Source organism: Lytechinus variegatus, chromosome 9 (genome assembly GCF_018143015.1).
Source record: "Lytechinus variegatus isolate NC3 chromosome 9, Lvar_3.0, whole genome shotgun sequence".
Lineage (NCBI taxonomy): Eukaryota > Metazoa > Echinodermata > Echinoidea > Temnopleuroida > Toxopneustidae > Lytechinus > Lytechinus variegatus.
This window is the reverse complement of record NC_054748.1, coordinates 24,640,118-24,655,916: the sequence shown is the minus strand read 5'-3', so window position 1 is coordinate 24,655,916 and position 15,799 is coordinate 24,640,118. Positions and strand designations below refer to the sequence as shown.

The following is a 15,799-nucleotide window of genomic DNA, read 5'->3' as shown; positions in this document are numbered from 1 at the left end:
CTGTAAAGAAAAGCCAGACACAATACTATTATTTGTATCATTTCATTTCCTAAAACATATTACACAACAAGAGGTCCTCTTAAATGGTGTCAACTACAAGAGGTACTTTTAAATGGTGTCAACTACAAGAGGTACTTTTAAATGGTGTCAACTACAAGAGGTACTTTTAAATGGTGTCAACTACAAGAGGTACTTTTAAATGGTGTCAACTACAAGAGGTACTTTTAAATTGTGTCAACTACATTACCCTCATATCACCAGATATACAAGGTTGGATGGTAGCTTGTATTTTTTTGGTACTCTAAGTTCTCTGCTTCCAATCTTACTTTTGCAAATATGTAAGTTTTTCACCTGACATGCTCCATTCCAACAATTTCAACTATATTTTTACATTCTTGTCGTCATGGTATAAGCAATGCAATCACAAGTTTGAGAGTGAACGATCCTTCATCAAATGCCATGTCAAATCAAACATGCCACACCTTTACTGACTACTGGTTGAATCACTCATATTTTGTCCTCATTCCTTTTATCATATCACTTTTTGAGGGATGGCTTTAGCTTCTATCAATCCAAGCAATTGGCCAATCAAATTGATTGTTGTAACTTCTGAAAGTTTCCATGGCAGAGAAGAAAAATTGTTGTTTTTACAACATGTTTTCTCTCTAGGGATGTATTGCTCCGTCAAAGGACCACCCAACCTTGACGTTTTGACAAGTGTGTTCTTGTCATTTTTACTACTAAGCTGAAGTTACGTGACTGTCATTTCTGTGAGGAAAACCAATGATAGACAAGTGTATCTCTTACTTCTTTCCAAGGTTGTGCATGAGGAGTCTGTAGGAGTTGTCCGAGCCGACGTGTACAGCAGCAAATCCCTTTGACTGTCCGTTTGCCCGATTCTCAAAGAATTTGATATCCTGAAGATCCTTCACGCCGAGTTCGTTGACCGCTTGCTTCAGGTCGTTGTCGGTGGTCCACTGCAATTAATAATTCAGAATCATAACTGATAGATGAGGATAAGGACAAGGATGGTCATGATGATGACTAGGATGATAATGATGGTGATTGTGATGAGTGCAATGATGACGATAATAATAATAATAGCTGCATTTATAAAACGCCTTTTGCCTGAGGATACAAAGCGCTGCTATTATTACCCCGGCTTTAGCTCGAGCTACCATCACCGGCGCTCAGTGCATGCAAGGAATTAATCCTGCCGGGTACCCATTCACCTTACCTGGGTCGAGTGCAGCACAGTGTGGATCAGTTTCTTGCTGAAGGAATTACGCCATTGTTAGGATTCGAACCCACGACCCTCTGTTTGAAAGGCGAGAGTCAGAACCACTAGACGACGCGCCCGTGGTGAAGATAGTGACAATGATTCACCATGAATCAATGGAACTCTGACATAATGGTGAAAAGATAATTTACGTAATTTTCAGGCTGGCCTTCAACTCTAAGAGGCCTGCGGGGATCCTCCCCCCTCTACATTTTTCACGATAAATTCGCCGCGTGAAATTTGTCAACCGCGCCGCTTGATGACTTTTTACTTTCAAATCTTGCACAACTTTGTGGTCCATTTTTTTTTTTAGCAATCTGCTTACAATGACAATCCTTCTCCTGCATACTGTAAATGTTACATTTTCTTTGTTGGTAGTAGATCAAATTTGTTTAGAATGACTTTTTAATTTTTTTCTTTATTATTCATACCAAAATCAATTACCGATATATTATGTTTGTTACGTAATGAAAATTGTATTGTATACGAATGTTATGAATGCAGAAGAAAACAATAAAATCAAAATTTTGAGACCAAACTTTGCGATGCCCATGTACGCATTATAAAATTGAGCGTGATCGGTTCATCATGGACGGACATTTGATAGATTTTGAAAGTTTTGAAGGCTTGTAACAAATTAGGAATAAGATGAACAAGGTTCCTTTGTGTTTTGTAGTGAAGGGTAGGACAAAGTATGCTGAATGATGAAAAAAGTTTGTTGCCATGGTTACCTACAAACATAGGTATCCACTAAATGTGCCATATCACGGACGGACATGATAGAAATGTGGTTTTTAGAATTTTTGTACATTTTTATTGTTTCTATCTAAACAGCTTAACATGGACCAATAATTGTTAATGTAACTAACACTCGGGTATGTTAGCTTCTATGTTCAGCATATTGAATTCTTAACCAATATCAAACTTCTGAGAGAATTGCAAATATTTTCCATCACGGACGGACATCCCGGACGGACACAATCAAAATACATTGGAAGTACCCTGTAAGAAGTTCTTAATACTTTCTTGGGGAAACAAATGCTATTGTATTGATGATTTGTACATATCTTAATATTATCAAACATTATTAGTTGCACAATCAAGTTGCTACAACTTTAATCAAGTTGCTGCAACTTGATTTAAGATGTATAGCAACTTGTTTTCTATGCTAGACGCACAGTATAATCTAGACATATGATTGCTCATTGTAGGTTCCAAATCAACAGCTAGTTGATCAATGATCATATTGATACAAGTATTTTTATGATCATGATGATTTTCAGGCATTAATTTTCCAAGAGCAAAGAGGGGTTTTTTAAGGTAAAAAATCTAAATAGAAAAGATCAACAGGTCGCTGATCCTTATGCTTGTTTGTTGGATCAACACTTTTGGGGGACTATCTTTAAATCCATCTTTTGCACATATCAAAGTGGAGACACCCTTTAATATCAACAGCCCTCATGTATTTAGGAACTGACCGAATCCAAAATTGAAATTAATATATCAATCCAAAGCTTATTAAAACTTTTAAACACTGCAGTGCAAGCTTTATGCATTTTCACAGTTTACCAGATATTAAGCGATTTGCTTAAAATTAGCTCCATAATGGACTTCAAAAAAAGGTATTAATGTAATTTTCACAAGCCTCAAGAGACTGTGATGTCATGTTCTGTTAGAAGCATTGTGAATCCCTAGGTTTGTACATGGAAAAAATGATTTTTCTGCTATATCAGATTATGCATTGCATTCTACTTCTCCATCACTTTCTGCAAGCTTGAATTGATGAAATCTACAGCTTTGTACTTGTTCTTGCATTATTTTATTTCCTGCTTTTTTGGCGTATACATGTACATGCAGCTTTCCAACCCTATCTGCATTCCAATAATGTTTAACAATTTTTCCTGACAAAAATATAGCCCCAATAATAGCCCCAAAGATATCACCCCAAAAAATGTGACGAGTTGTAGGTAGTTACTCCATTTGAGTTCTGAATAATTCTCAGAGCCACTTCTCTCTGCAATTAGAAGCTAAAATTAAATTCATAATCTGCTCAGCAAAGTTTCTCATTTGCATATCTTTCCACAAGTATTTCACTCGTCCGTCTGTGATGAAATGTCCGTCCGTGATAATTTTTTAATTTATTGTATGCATAAAATGTATGGATTTTAGCTATGTTCAAATAAAATGATATACAGTGTTCAGTGAAATACTTCTACACAATTTTATTTCTGTTTCTATTCTGATAAAGAATAAAAGCTGAATCCATAGAAATTATCCTAATAAAAATGATCCCGGACGGACATTTATTTTATCACGGACGGACAGAAATGTTAACATCTACAAAGAAAGTTTACTTCCCATATTTTTTTCCTATTAATTTATGTTTGATGATAGATTAATGTTCAGAGTGCAAGACCATTAAAAAAATTGGAGTAACTTTGAAAACAATAAAACTAGAGTGAATTTGAGTGAATTAACTTTGTCCGTCCGTGATGAAATTAATGTCCGTCTGTGATCATTTTTGATTGAGTTTATGATATGGATAAAATTTATGGATTTCAGCTATGTTCAAATAAAATGATGTACAGTGTTTAGAGAGATACCTCTACACCTTTTTATTTTTTATTTCTATTCTGATAAAGAATAAAAAAACTTTTCAACTTTTTTTCCATCACGGACGGAAATTTCAAAATGGAAATGTTAACACCTACCAAAAAAAATTACTTCCCAATAATTTTTTTCTACTATATTATGTCTGATAATAGAGTAATGTTCAGAGTGCAAGAACATCCAAACCAAATTAGAGTAACTTTAAAAACAATAAAACTAGAGTGAATTTAATTTGAGTTGAAATGTCCGTCCGTGATGAGAGGTAGCAGCACCCCCATGAATAAAATGGACTATTCCGGTACTTTCGGAATCATCAATCTTCATGAAACTAAGTTTTTTGAAACCTGATATATCAAAGATTATTTTAAAAGCAAATTTGATAGAAGTACCTAAAAAAAAATTTTTCACCTCAATGCGAACCCTTAACCGATCATGCTCAATTACGCAACATTATGGAAGTGCTTGTCAGACCCAAAACTGCTCAAAGACGTGAATTCATTTACAAATCCAATGCAAATTGTGTATTTAGCCAAAATTCATAAAGGTATCATTATTTCTACTTCAATGATTAAACTTAATTTAATCTTGTTTATGATCAGAATTAAGTCTGCAACAATTTCCATAAAAAACAACAACAAAAAAACAAAAGTTGAAAAACAAAGAAATACATAAGAAATATAACAAAAACAATAAAAATACATAAGAAAATAATTGGACACCAATTTTTTTTTGAAGTACATTTGATCGGGATCCTTAAAAGAGTCTGTGAACAAAAAATAGCAGTTTTGGGGCCATATGTTAGTTGATAAGCTCAAATGTTTTATTTCATGCATAAATTACCATTCGTAATTCGTTAAATGAAAAATCTTAAATTCGAACAAATTAACCATACAGCCTTGTAGATTTTATCGCACACTACCACTGCAAATTTTCTTTAAAAAACAGCATGAGAATGTTCTTGGGTAAAGGATTTCACATAAAAGAAAGAAAAAAATTCCAATTTTAGTCAAGAGAATATTATGCCTCTACTACTACTACTTCTGAAATGTGACTCACCCATGTAAGATTGCCAACATAGAGGGAGACTCTCTTGCCTGAGTACGGCGGTTGACCACCGGAATGCTGTTCACTGGAATGTCGACGGGCTTTTGAGGCATCACCTCCACCAGACACCTGCATGCAGAGAAAAAAGAGAGGTTTATAAATAAAATCAAAATATAGGATTTGTACAGCACATGTATCCACCTTGTAAGTTGCACTTATTTTACCCCGACTAACCTAGTCTACGGATTCCACTGCTCACAACATATCTTAGGAATTTCTTCCTGCTGGTACCCATTTACAGAGCTGCCAACCTGAACAAGAACATTTCAGTATTTTCAAGGCTGAAAATCAGTATTTTGGTGAGGAAATTAGTATTTTCACAGGAATACCATAGGACAACACATAAACAGAAACTTAAGAAATCAGTATTATGCATGAAACCATCAGTATTCTTCTCTATTTTCAGTACTAACTACGGAAAATCAGTACTACTTGGCAGCTCTGCATTTACCTCACCTGGGTCGAGTGAAGCATAATGTGGGTTTAATTCTTGCTGGGGATCGAACCAATGTCCCTCATATGGGAAAGACGAGTGTCTAAACCACTAGACCATCATACTGGTTCAGAAAGTTCAAACTACTCATCAAAATTAAGATTTTTTTTAGACACCCATCCCTATGCCAGTCTACTACTAGTAACTTCAATTCTTATAATAATATGTCCTTTTATATAGCGCATGTTTTATGTGCATATACTCAACTGCAGTTTGATACTTGGTATCATATTATTACCCCGGCTGTAGCTGAGCAGCCATATTAATAGGCGCTGATTACAGCGCACACGCATTTCAAGGAATAAATCCTATCGGGCACCCATTCACCTCACCTGGGTCGAGTGCGGCACAATGTGGATAAATTGCTTGCCGAAGGAAATTACGCCATGGCTGGGATTCGAACCCACGTCCGAAGACTAATCAACTGGGCCATAACGCCCCACAATACTAGCCACTGTACTTCTTGGTCTAATTCACACTACTGTATGTGTGTTTGCGTGTATCAATCAAAGTTTTTAACAAACAAACTCTCAAGAATATGGGGGTGTTGCAAGAAAATATTTGCGTTCCATTGCAAATATTCTCTTACAATTTTACAACAGATAGATCAACGTTAGCTGTAGCAAATCAGATTGAACTTCTTGTTTCAAGGAGCAAATTAGCAATCAATCACTAATTTGCAATTAACTGCAAGACATATGATTGATTTAAGGACCAAAAATTGACTTGCAATTGATCGCAAGTTTCTTGCAACACCCCACTAGACTTACATTTTGAGACTTGCTACTTCCGTCTGAAGGTGCTGTTATGACATCATCATAGAGATCTACACCGCCAGAGCTAGAGTTATACTGTTCTGCCTCCTACATGATGGGGAGACAAAGAAAATCAACAAATTATTACAACATTCATTCAGGTCTTAAAGTACAAAAAGTTCAAATTGTGGATGATTGGCAAGAGAACTGGCAAAATCTGCTTAGGTCTTGCCTCTAATATATTACACGTTTCCAATGCTTTAAAGGACAAGTCCACTCCAACAAAAAGTTGATTTGAATAAAAAGAAAAAATCCAACAAGAATAACACTGAAAGTTTCATCTAAATCGGATGTAAAATAAGAAAGTTATGACATTTCAAAGTTTCGCTTAATTTCAACAGTTATATGCATATCCTGGTCCGTATGTGAATGAAAGGGACAGTGAATTCAGGGAAAGGGCCTTTTGAAACCGAAAGTGGCATTTCAAACGGAAAATCACGGAAAACGTATTTTTCCCTCACAATACACAGAAAAGCAACAGAAATTACTCCAAAATCACAACAAAATGAGAATATTAATTGGCCACAAAACCCCAGAAAACACGATCTGACTTCGCTACAATCATGACAATGCACACATCGTGACAGCAATCGACATCAACACACTCGATTCTACCCTGGCCCCGCGCCCGTACCCGGCCGCAGGCCTGATTGGGCTTCATATGCACTCATATCGTTCCAACAACACGGTCGTGTGTTGCTGCCCTCTACGTTCGAAGATGTAACATCACGATATCATGGTCTTAAAATCCAAGATGGCGGATTGGCCAAAGTCGTTGACTGATGATAACGATGTCCAAAAATCCCTAAAATTATCAATGAAATTTCATTTCACCTAAAAAAATGCTAATAATGTGAAAGGTGAGGATGTATGCAACTATGCATGCTAAATGTACTTTTAAAAATACTGTGAAGAATTCAGTAATTCCATCGATTGTCTTTTCACTCTTGTGTGACGTATTATGACGCTTAGTACGTACGTGTGATTTTTCAAAGATGCGTCATCTAAGGAAAGACCCTACGCGCAGTATGATATGTCATTGAAATTCATTATAAGTGCGCAAATTTGTTATGTTTTATTTACTTACGCTATTTATTACCAAAACATTATTTTTGTTATTGAAATGCGCATATTTGATCACTTTTGAATTTTACATGAGAAGGAAAGGTCGGCTGACATTCATCTCAGACAGATCTCCCGTTATTTGAGACTGAGCATTGTTGGTTTAAGAGAAAGAATCAGGTGAATATTAATTCTCTCTTTTATGACATATTCCTATTAATTGACAAATTTTGCCGAGACATTTAATGATTTTAATGATTATTTTGGACTTCATAAACGAGAGAGAGTATTTGCGAGAAATTTTATCATTAATCGATTGATTTGTTTCGTTTAAACAGAAAAGCACCATGAACGTGTGGAGGCGAAGGTTGAGGGCTTTTGTAACCTAAGTTCGATTTTATTTAAAATGTCACCATTCCTTTATTAGTGTTAGTTTTTAGTTTTATTTCTTTTTGATACATTTTTTTAAAGAATTATTTTATATAGTTTTTTTTGTATTCAGTTAGATTAAGGATTATACAGGCTCAATTTTAGAAGAGAATAATTAAGTACATGGAAACAGGATATATCATTTTTGCTTGAATAGGAATAGTCTTTGTCTTTATGTTGAACTTGTTGTATTGTGAGATAGGAATGGAGTAAAGTCGACTGCTCTCATTCATAGGTGGTGGTTTTTATAAGTTTATCTCTTTGACAGTGGCATTCAGGAGGCTGTATAGCCTTGCGGCTGAGTTGCCATAAAGAAGAAATGTTAAAAGTTCTAGATTTGCACCGACAAAGTGAGTGACTTCTACGAGACTTAGGAAAGGTAGAGAGTGAAATTCCCTGTGGGGTGTAACTTGTTCTTGACAGTATTTAACTGTATTTTTGGAGAAAGAGCAACAAGGCCAGTTGCTGACGGTGTCTGTTGACGGAGCTGGGGCTAGGTATATTGAATACTGCAGGCAGTTAGAACAGAGTGAACTATATAATTTCAGGAGTGCCTAGAAAAGACTTGTTTGTTTATAGAAGTGAGAATTATAGAATTGAGTTGTATGATGAAAAGATACCAATTTATTTGGTCAATTTTTATGTGCCAATTCTTGGCCTATTTTTCTTCAAAAGATACCAATTTAGTTGGTCAACTTTTTATGCCAATTATATAAATTGGTTTATATATTTTTTTTCGGATGAGTAATCATTCATTGCTAGGATTATTTAATATTACATGTACTTGATTTGAGCCTAGATATGTAGATCATTTATGTACGTAGTTAAGAAATAATTCAGCTGTACAGAATCAGATTGTTGTATCATTTATTACATAATAATAAGCTTCCATCTTGGAGGCATTATTGGAAATTTAACGCAATATTTTCTGCTGATTTCCTTCTGTCTGGTATTTAGTAAATTGTTTGCATTCATGTGGTTTATGGTGATTTATGATTGTTGACGATGATTGATTGATTGATTGATTGATGTTTATCTATTTGATTGATTGCAGCACGTCTCTATATTGGAGACCACTTACCCGCCATTGAACTCGGATAGGCTACCCGTGAACCCCATTAATTGATAGAGAGGTTTGAATATGAGTAGTTTTGTTGTGGATATCTTTTATTTACTGGAATTTATTCCAAATTAATCTGAGTTGCGGTCTCAGTATAATCTCCCGCATGGTGGCAGCATTTACCAGGAGTTTTAGGGGGTTTCACGTTACATTTTTCTGGTGGCAGCGGTGGGATTGTCTGCATTTTCGGCACAAAAAGATACATTTGTCTGGTGTAGCAGTGGTGTTACAATTGATTATGTAGGATATATTTTCTGGTGTTTGCATTTACAGGTGGGATTGTCTGTATTTCTTGCATTAAAAAAAAAAATACATTTTTCTGGTGTAGTTGGATTGCTGTATCGAGCGGTCGAAAGATTACCGCGACGTTGAGTGGTATATAGTTGAGAGATGCTTTCATGTAGTTGTTAAGTTACATTTTTCTTGGTGTTTGCACTTGCAGGTTGGATGCCGCGAGTGAAAAGATTATTGTATGGTCAATATTCTCAGAGTAGTTGTGAGGGATTCTGAAAAAAAAAAAAAAAAAAAAAACGAGAAGTCGTTTTATTTTCAAAAGTATTTTGAGATATAGTAGTTCAGATGCAAGAGTATTTGGAATGCTACGTTCATCTTATAATTTGAATGAATGCGTAGGAGACATTTTTGTAGCACCAGCAGGATGCTGTGTAGAGGACTTTGTCATTTGACAAAGAAAACAGTGAGATGCTGCGTGTTGGATACTTTGTTAAGGCAACAGTGGAGGTTGCAAGTGTGGTAGAAGTTACAATTTGCTGGTGACAAGCTCTTATAGCCTATTTTTTAATGGCATTGTAGTATTTCACTAGGATTACATTACAGTAATAGGTGTTACATTATTGCATGTGGTTACCAGACAGTTCGAGTTGAGTTACAGAAGTAGTACTGTATAGACATTTCTTTTAAAAAAAAAACTACGGTTCAGATACTTAATATAATTAGGTATAAAGGAAATGGTGACATAATTTTATGACATTTAAAGTCATGCAAAATTTGGTTCCAAAGAAAACTTGGATCCGAAAAGAAATTACAGGCCCTGGAGAAGAGATGTTTTATACAATCTCACTACTGGTCTGGAGCCCTGAAGGAATGCTCATCGATGCTGATTATCTGGAGACTGATCAACTCTGGTACTGGCTCTGATGACGACATTCTTGGGACGATGGTGACGTTCTATACGATGATGACGACAGGACCACTGACGGTTGCCGGTGGCTGAAACTCTGGTACTGGCTCTGATGACGACATTCTTGGGACGATGGTGACGTTCTATACGATGATGACGACAGGACCACTGACGGTTGCCGGTGGCTGAAACTCTGGTACTGGCTCTGATGACGACATTCTGGGGACAATGGTGACGTCTCTATACGACGGTGACGACAGGACCACTGAGGGTTGCCGATGGCTGAAACTCTGTGGCAATGCTCTGGTTGATCAGAAGACTTCACTCTCCAACTGATGAGGCTGGGATCTACTCCAAGGCGGACGACGACTGGCAGAAAGCTAATTGGATCCAGCCTGGAGAGACGACACACGATTTTCTGTTGTGACACTGATGTGGTGAATCCTGATCAACGTTACTGGCTGTGGACAATAATTCTCGTTGATTAAGTGATGACGAGAATTGTATTCAACGTTCAGATGTGATCTGAAGAATTTGGTCGTTATTTCTACAAATCGACGCGAGTGTCTATGGACTTTTCTCGTTGAGATGACGAGAATTGGAATTCAACTTTGAATCAGATGGGATTTGAAGCTCATCGGGCGATCTTCCTGCGAGACGTGCATGGCTGCAATATTTCTCGTTGTGAGGTGACGACCGGGGTGACGAGAATTTTATCTCCGATACTCAGATGGACTGAAGGTTATTCTCATCCGGCGACAATTCTACGAATCGACAACGATGTGGCGACAGTTCTGCAAATCATCTTGATAAACTGGTCAAGCTGTCAACCACTACTTATCTGACTTGACAAACCCAGAGATGGATGGTGTACTAGTATAGCAGCTGAAAACTTTCAGTATAGGTACATTTTCTCGGGTGCTATTCAACACTTTGACAATTCATTTCATACAAGCAATTAACTTTGCAGTTTACAGGTTATACTTCATGATGTCTGGAACAAGATTGGACTGAACTACAGATATGAGATGAGTTAATAGACTGGTAGATGTCCAATTTCTTTTCGAAACCGTGATGACAGCTACAGACTAGAAGTCACCTGTGAACAGAGAGAGACTTATCTATAAAGAAAGACATTACAAGTCAGGTTGAAGATATACCATTCAATTATGGAAGACTGTTCTTATCCTGAACTTTATTATTTCATACACACACTTATGAAGTGTTATTAATTTTGAATATTAATTATTCAAATTTGCTGGGACAGCAAATGTTTAAGTTGGGGGTAGTGAGACAGAGACCCCATATGTGCTTTACATATATATATATATATTTTTTTTTTCTTTTTTTTTTTTATTTGATATTATGTGCTGATTTTTTTTTTCCTTTCGAATTCTTCATGTTCATTTTATTTTTACTCGTTCGCTGGGACAGCGAATAATTAAGTTGGGGGTAGTGTGAAGAATTCAGTAATTCCATTGATTGTCTTTTCACTCTTTTGTGACGTATTATGACGCTTAGTACGTACGTGTGATTTTTCAAAGATGCGTCATCTAAGGAAAGACCCTACGCGCAGTATGATATGTCATTGACATTCATTATAAGTGCGCAAATTTGTTATGTTTTATTTACTTACGCTATTTATTACCAAAACATTATTTTTGTTATTGAAATGCGCATATTTGATCACTTTTGAATTTTACATGAGAAGGAAAGGTCGGCTGACATTCATCTCAGACAGATCTCCCGTTATTTGAGACTGAGCATTGTTGGTTTAAGAGAAAGAATCAGGTGAATATTAATTCTCTCTTTTATGACATATTCCTATTAATTGACAAATTTTGCCGAGACATTTAATGATTTTAATGATTATTTTGGACTTCATAAACGAGAGAGAGTATTTGCGAGAAATTTTATCATTAATCGATTGATTTGTTTCGTTTAAACAGAAAAGCACCATGAACGTGTGGAGGCGAAGGTTGAGGGCTTTTGTAACCTAAGTTCGATTTTATTTAAAATGTCACCATTCCTTTGTTAGTGTTAGTTTTTAGTTTTATTTCTTTTTGATACATTTTTTTAGAATTATTTTATATAGTTTTTTTTGTATTCAGTTAGATTAAGGATTATACAGGCTCAATTTTAGAAGAGAATAATTAAGTACATGGAAACAGGATATATCATTTTTGCTTGAATAGGAATAGTCTTTGTCTTTATGTTGAACTTGTTGTATTGTGAGATAGGAATGGAGTAAAGTCGACTGCTCTCATTCATAGGTGGTGGTTTTTATAAGTTTATCTCTTTGACAGTGGCATTCAGGAGGCTGTATAGCCTTGCGGCTGAGTTGCCATAAAGAAGAAATGTTAAAAGTTCTAGATTTGCACCGACAAAGTGAGTGACTTCTACGAGACTTAGGAAAGGTAGAGAGTGAAATTCCCTGTGGGGTGTAACTTGTTCTTGACAGTATTTAACTGTATTTTTGGAGAAAGAGCAACAAGGCCAGTTGCTGACGGTGTCTGTTGACGGAGCTGGGGCTAGGTATATTGAATACTGCAGGCAGTTAGAACAGAGTGAACTATATAATTTCAGGAGTGCCTAGAAAAGACTTGTTTGTTTATAGAAGTGAGAATTATAGAATTGAGTTGTATGATGAAAAGATACCAATTTATTTGGTCAATTTTTATGTGCCAATTCTTGGCCTATTTTTCTTCAAAAGATACCAATTTAGTTGGTCAACTTTTTATGCCAATTATATAAATTGGTTTATATATTTTTTTTCGGATGAGTAATCATTCATTGCTAGGATTATTTAATATTACATGTACTTGATTTGAGCCTAGATATGTAGATCATTTATGTACGTAGTTAAGAAATAATTCAGCTGTACAGAATCAGATTGTTGTATCATTTATTACATAATAATAAGCTTCCATCTTGGAGGCATTATTGGAAATTTAACGCAATATTTTCTGCTGATTTCCTTCTGTCTGGTATTTAGTAAATTGTTTGCATTCATGTGGTTTATGGTGATTTATGATTGTTGACGATGATTGATTGATTGATTGATTGATGTTTATCTATTTGATTGATTGCAGCACGTCTCTATATTGGAGACCACTTACCCGCCATTGAACTCGGATAGGCTACCCGTGAACCCCATTAATTGATAGAGAGGTTTGAATATGAGTAGTTTTGTTGTGGATATCTTTTATTTACTGGAATTTATTCCAAATTAATCTGAGTTGCGGTCTCAGTATAATCTCCCGCATGGTGGCAGCATTTACCAGGAGTTTTAGGGGGTTTCACGTTACAATACTTTATGTACCAGCATAGATCCGATTAGAACGGATTGTATTGTGTTGTTGGTACAGTGGCAGATACAAATTTTGACCAGTGCGAGTGTACGTGTTGTGATTATGTGTAAACGGAATTGTCACTTTTCCGTGTGTACAAAGTCTATGGGGAAACAAACATGCTGAACCGGAATTTGAGATTTTCCGAAACAGAAAACGGAAAATCACTGTCCCTAAAATGAGGAGACTGATGACATCATCAACTCAATATTTCTTTTGTATTTTTATAATAAAATATGAAATATAATTTTCTCCTTATTGGCAAGAGAAACAACAATTAATTTCTCCCTGAACATGTGGAATTAGCAATGTTTAATAGTTTGATCCTCATTGTCTAATCTGTAAAAAATGAAATATTGTATAATTCAAACTACAAAATACAAAATAGTGAGTGATGGACATCATCGACTGACTCATTTGCATGTCACTGAGTTGTGCATGTAACTGTTTTGTGAAAAATAAGCAATCTTTAAAACGTCATAACAAACAAACGTAGAGGGCAGCAACACACGGCAGTGTTGCTTTTAGGAAGGTCCACTTCGCTCAGATTTTGTGACCATTTTCTGATAGAACACTTTTTTGATTGACATCAAATGACTCATTTGCACGAGATTGCGTGCTGTCGCCAAGCGAAAGACAATGAAATCAAGATGGCGACGTAAACACGGTGGCAAGTTTTCCATCTTTTCATAACATTTTTCTAGTTTCTTTAAGAATTCTTGTTTAAATGAAAGCAATATCATAGAAATATCGGAAATGAAGTAGTATTCTATGTACATGAAAAATACATTAGGAAAGAAGATATCTCAGGGGCGAAAGCAGGTTTTTTGGCGGTACACTCAAATAAATGGGAAGCAATTCCTGGCTCCTTTTAGAGTAAGCATACGTTCATGACGTTAGTAAATGATCTTTATTCTCTAGGAGCCTCTTGGCTAGGCTAGGCTAGTGTGGTAAAATGTACCACAGTCTGGGGCACGTGCGACTGATCCCTACATACATGTACTACTGTGGGATGGGTTGGAGCAACTACCTCCTTGGTTGGAGCACCCAAACCCCCAAGCCCTGTGCATTCATCCATGCTTGGGTGCACAACTCAGGTCTCAGCATAGCTGCATAGTCAGGCCAGCCAAGGGATCTAATGATCGCTTGAGAGTCGACCGGTGCGAGACGAGGATGTCTGATTAGAGAACATCTACACAAACCAACCTTTGCTTCACCCTCTCGCCCTTCGAGTTTCAACTATCTACAGCAAGAATAAATCACACCAATAACCATCTACGGCAAGAATACATCACACCTGCAACATCTTTGAGTTTCTTTGGGCCTGCTTTTTACAGGGATGCCAGTGGCAAATTGCTCTTGGGCCAGATTTTTTTTTTAGAACAAAATTGATGTCAGACGTGTATCAATCAGATATGATTATTTACGTCTGGGACCGACCTTTAACGTCACCATCTGAAAGACGTGACCAGGGCTCGAACCTCTGCACCAATTTGTAACTTCCCCACAGCTTGGATTACAGGCGCATGCCACAACGCCCAGTTGTGGCTTACTCGCAAATTTACTATCGTATCTTCTCCGATCGCAATGCGGAAGCGAATGACCGCGGCACTTGCACGCATTGAGTTTTGAACGCGAGATGCGCCATGTCAAACGAAGGCAGAGGGATGTCGAATCTTGGCCGTAAAACATGGTATTGGTAATACATTTCAAGATTTTATGAATTATTGAGATTGAATCTAAAAATTAACATTGAAATTAAAAATTGATAAATATATTTAACAAATATTGCCTAGGCCTATTGGGGCAAATATCATTTTGTGAAAAGAAAGTTGAGAACAAAAAATATTGCAGAAAAGGCTTAACATGTCGAATCTTGGGCGTGTTACTCTATCTCGAGAATTTCCTTCTGTTAACCCACTTTCCACCTTTTCCCCTCACAAGTACCGTGATTTATATACAATCATTCATATTATTACCACACTAGCTCTGGCTCTGCCTGGGCCACCGGCGCTGCATGCCGGCTACCCGGGGTGACTTCCCTACGGCCACGCACGGCCTCGCGTACGCTCGTACCAATTGAAACAACACCGCAACGTGACTGCGAGACACACACTCAGAAAAGCCATACGCTGACACCTGCTCACTTCATCAATCTGAATCAAATTAAACGTCAAAATAAACGATGTATTGTAGCATGTGAAGAATTTTATTTGACTTCAATGTGATCTCTATAATTCAAACCCTCATACTTTTCAATTTTTGCATTATAAAGGATACTACGTACCTGGCTAAATTCTTGGTCAACATCATCAGCATACAAATCGATGTCCACGCCATCCGCCATCTTGACAGAGATCTAACTAGCTAACTCGTCTCCAATTTTTTTTACGAAA

The 15,799-nt window shown here is 36.5% G+C and overlaps 1 protein-coding gene across 2 annotated transcripts in view; it reads right to left on the bottom strand.

Moving 5' to 3' along the window:
* LOC121421507 (cleavage and polyadenylation specificity factor subunit 6-like) overlaps window positions 1-15,799 on the bottom strand; it is a 49,796-nt gene extending 33,997 nt beyond the window's left edge. For both annotated transcript variants that reach the window (XM_041616238.1, XM_041616239.1), the window contains exons 1-4: window positions 15,691-15,799; window positions 6,257-6,349; window positions 4,946-5,062; window positions 808-977 (exon numbers count right to left, since the gene is read on the bottom strand). In XM_041616238.1, coding sequence (XP_041472172.1) covers window positions 808-977; window positions 4,946-5,062; window positions 6,257-6,349; window positions 15,691-15,750 — 440 coding nt within the window. In that variant the 5' untranslated portion in view covers window positions 15,751-15,799. The remainder of the gene's footprint in view (window positions 1-807; window positions 978-4,945; window positions 5,063-6,256; window positions 6,350-15,690) is intronic.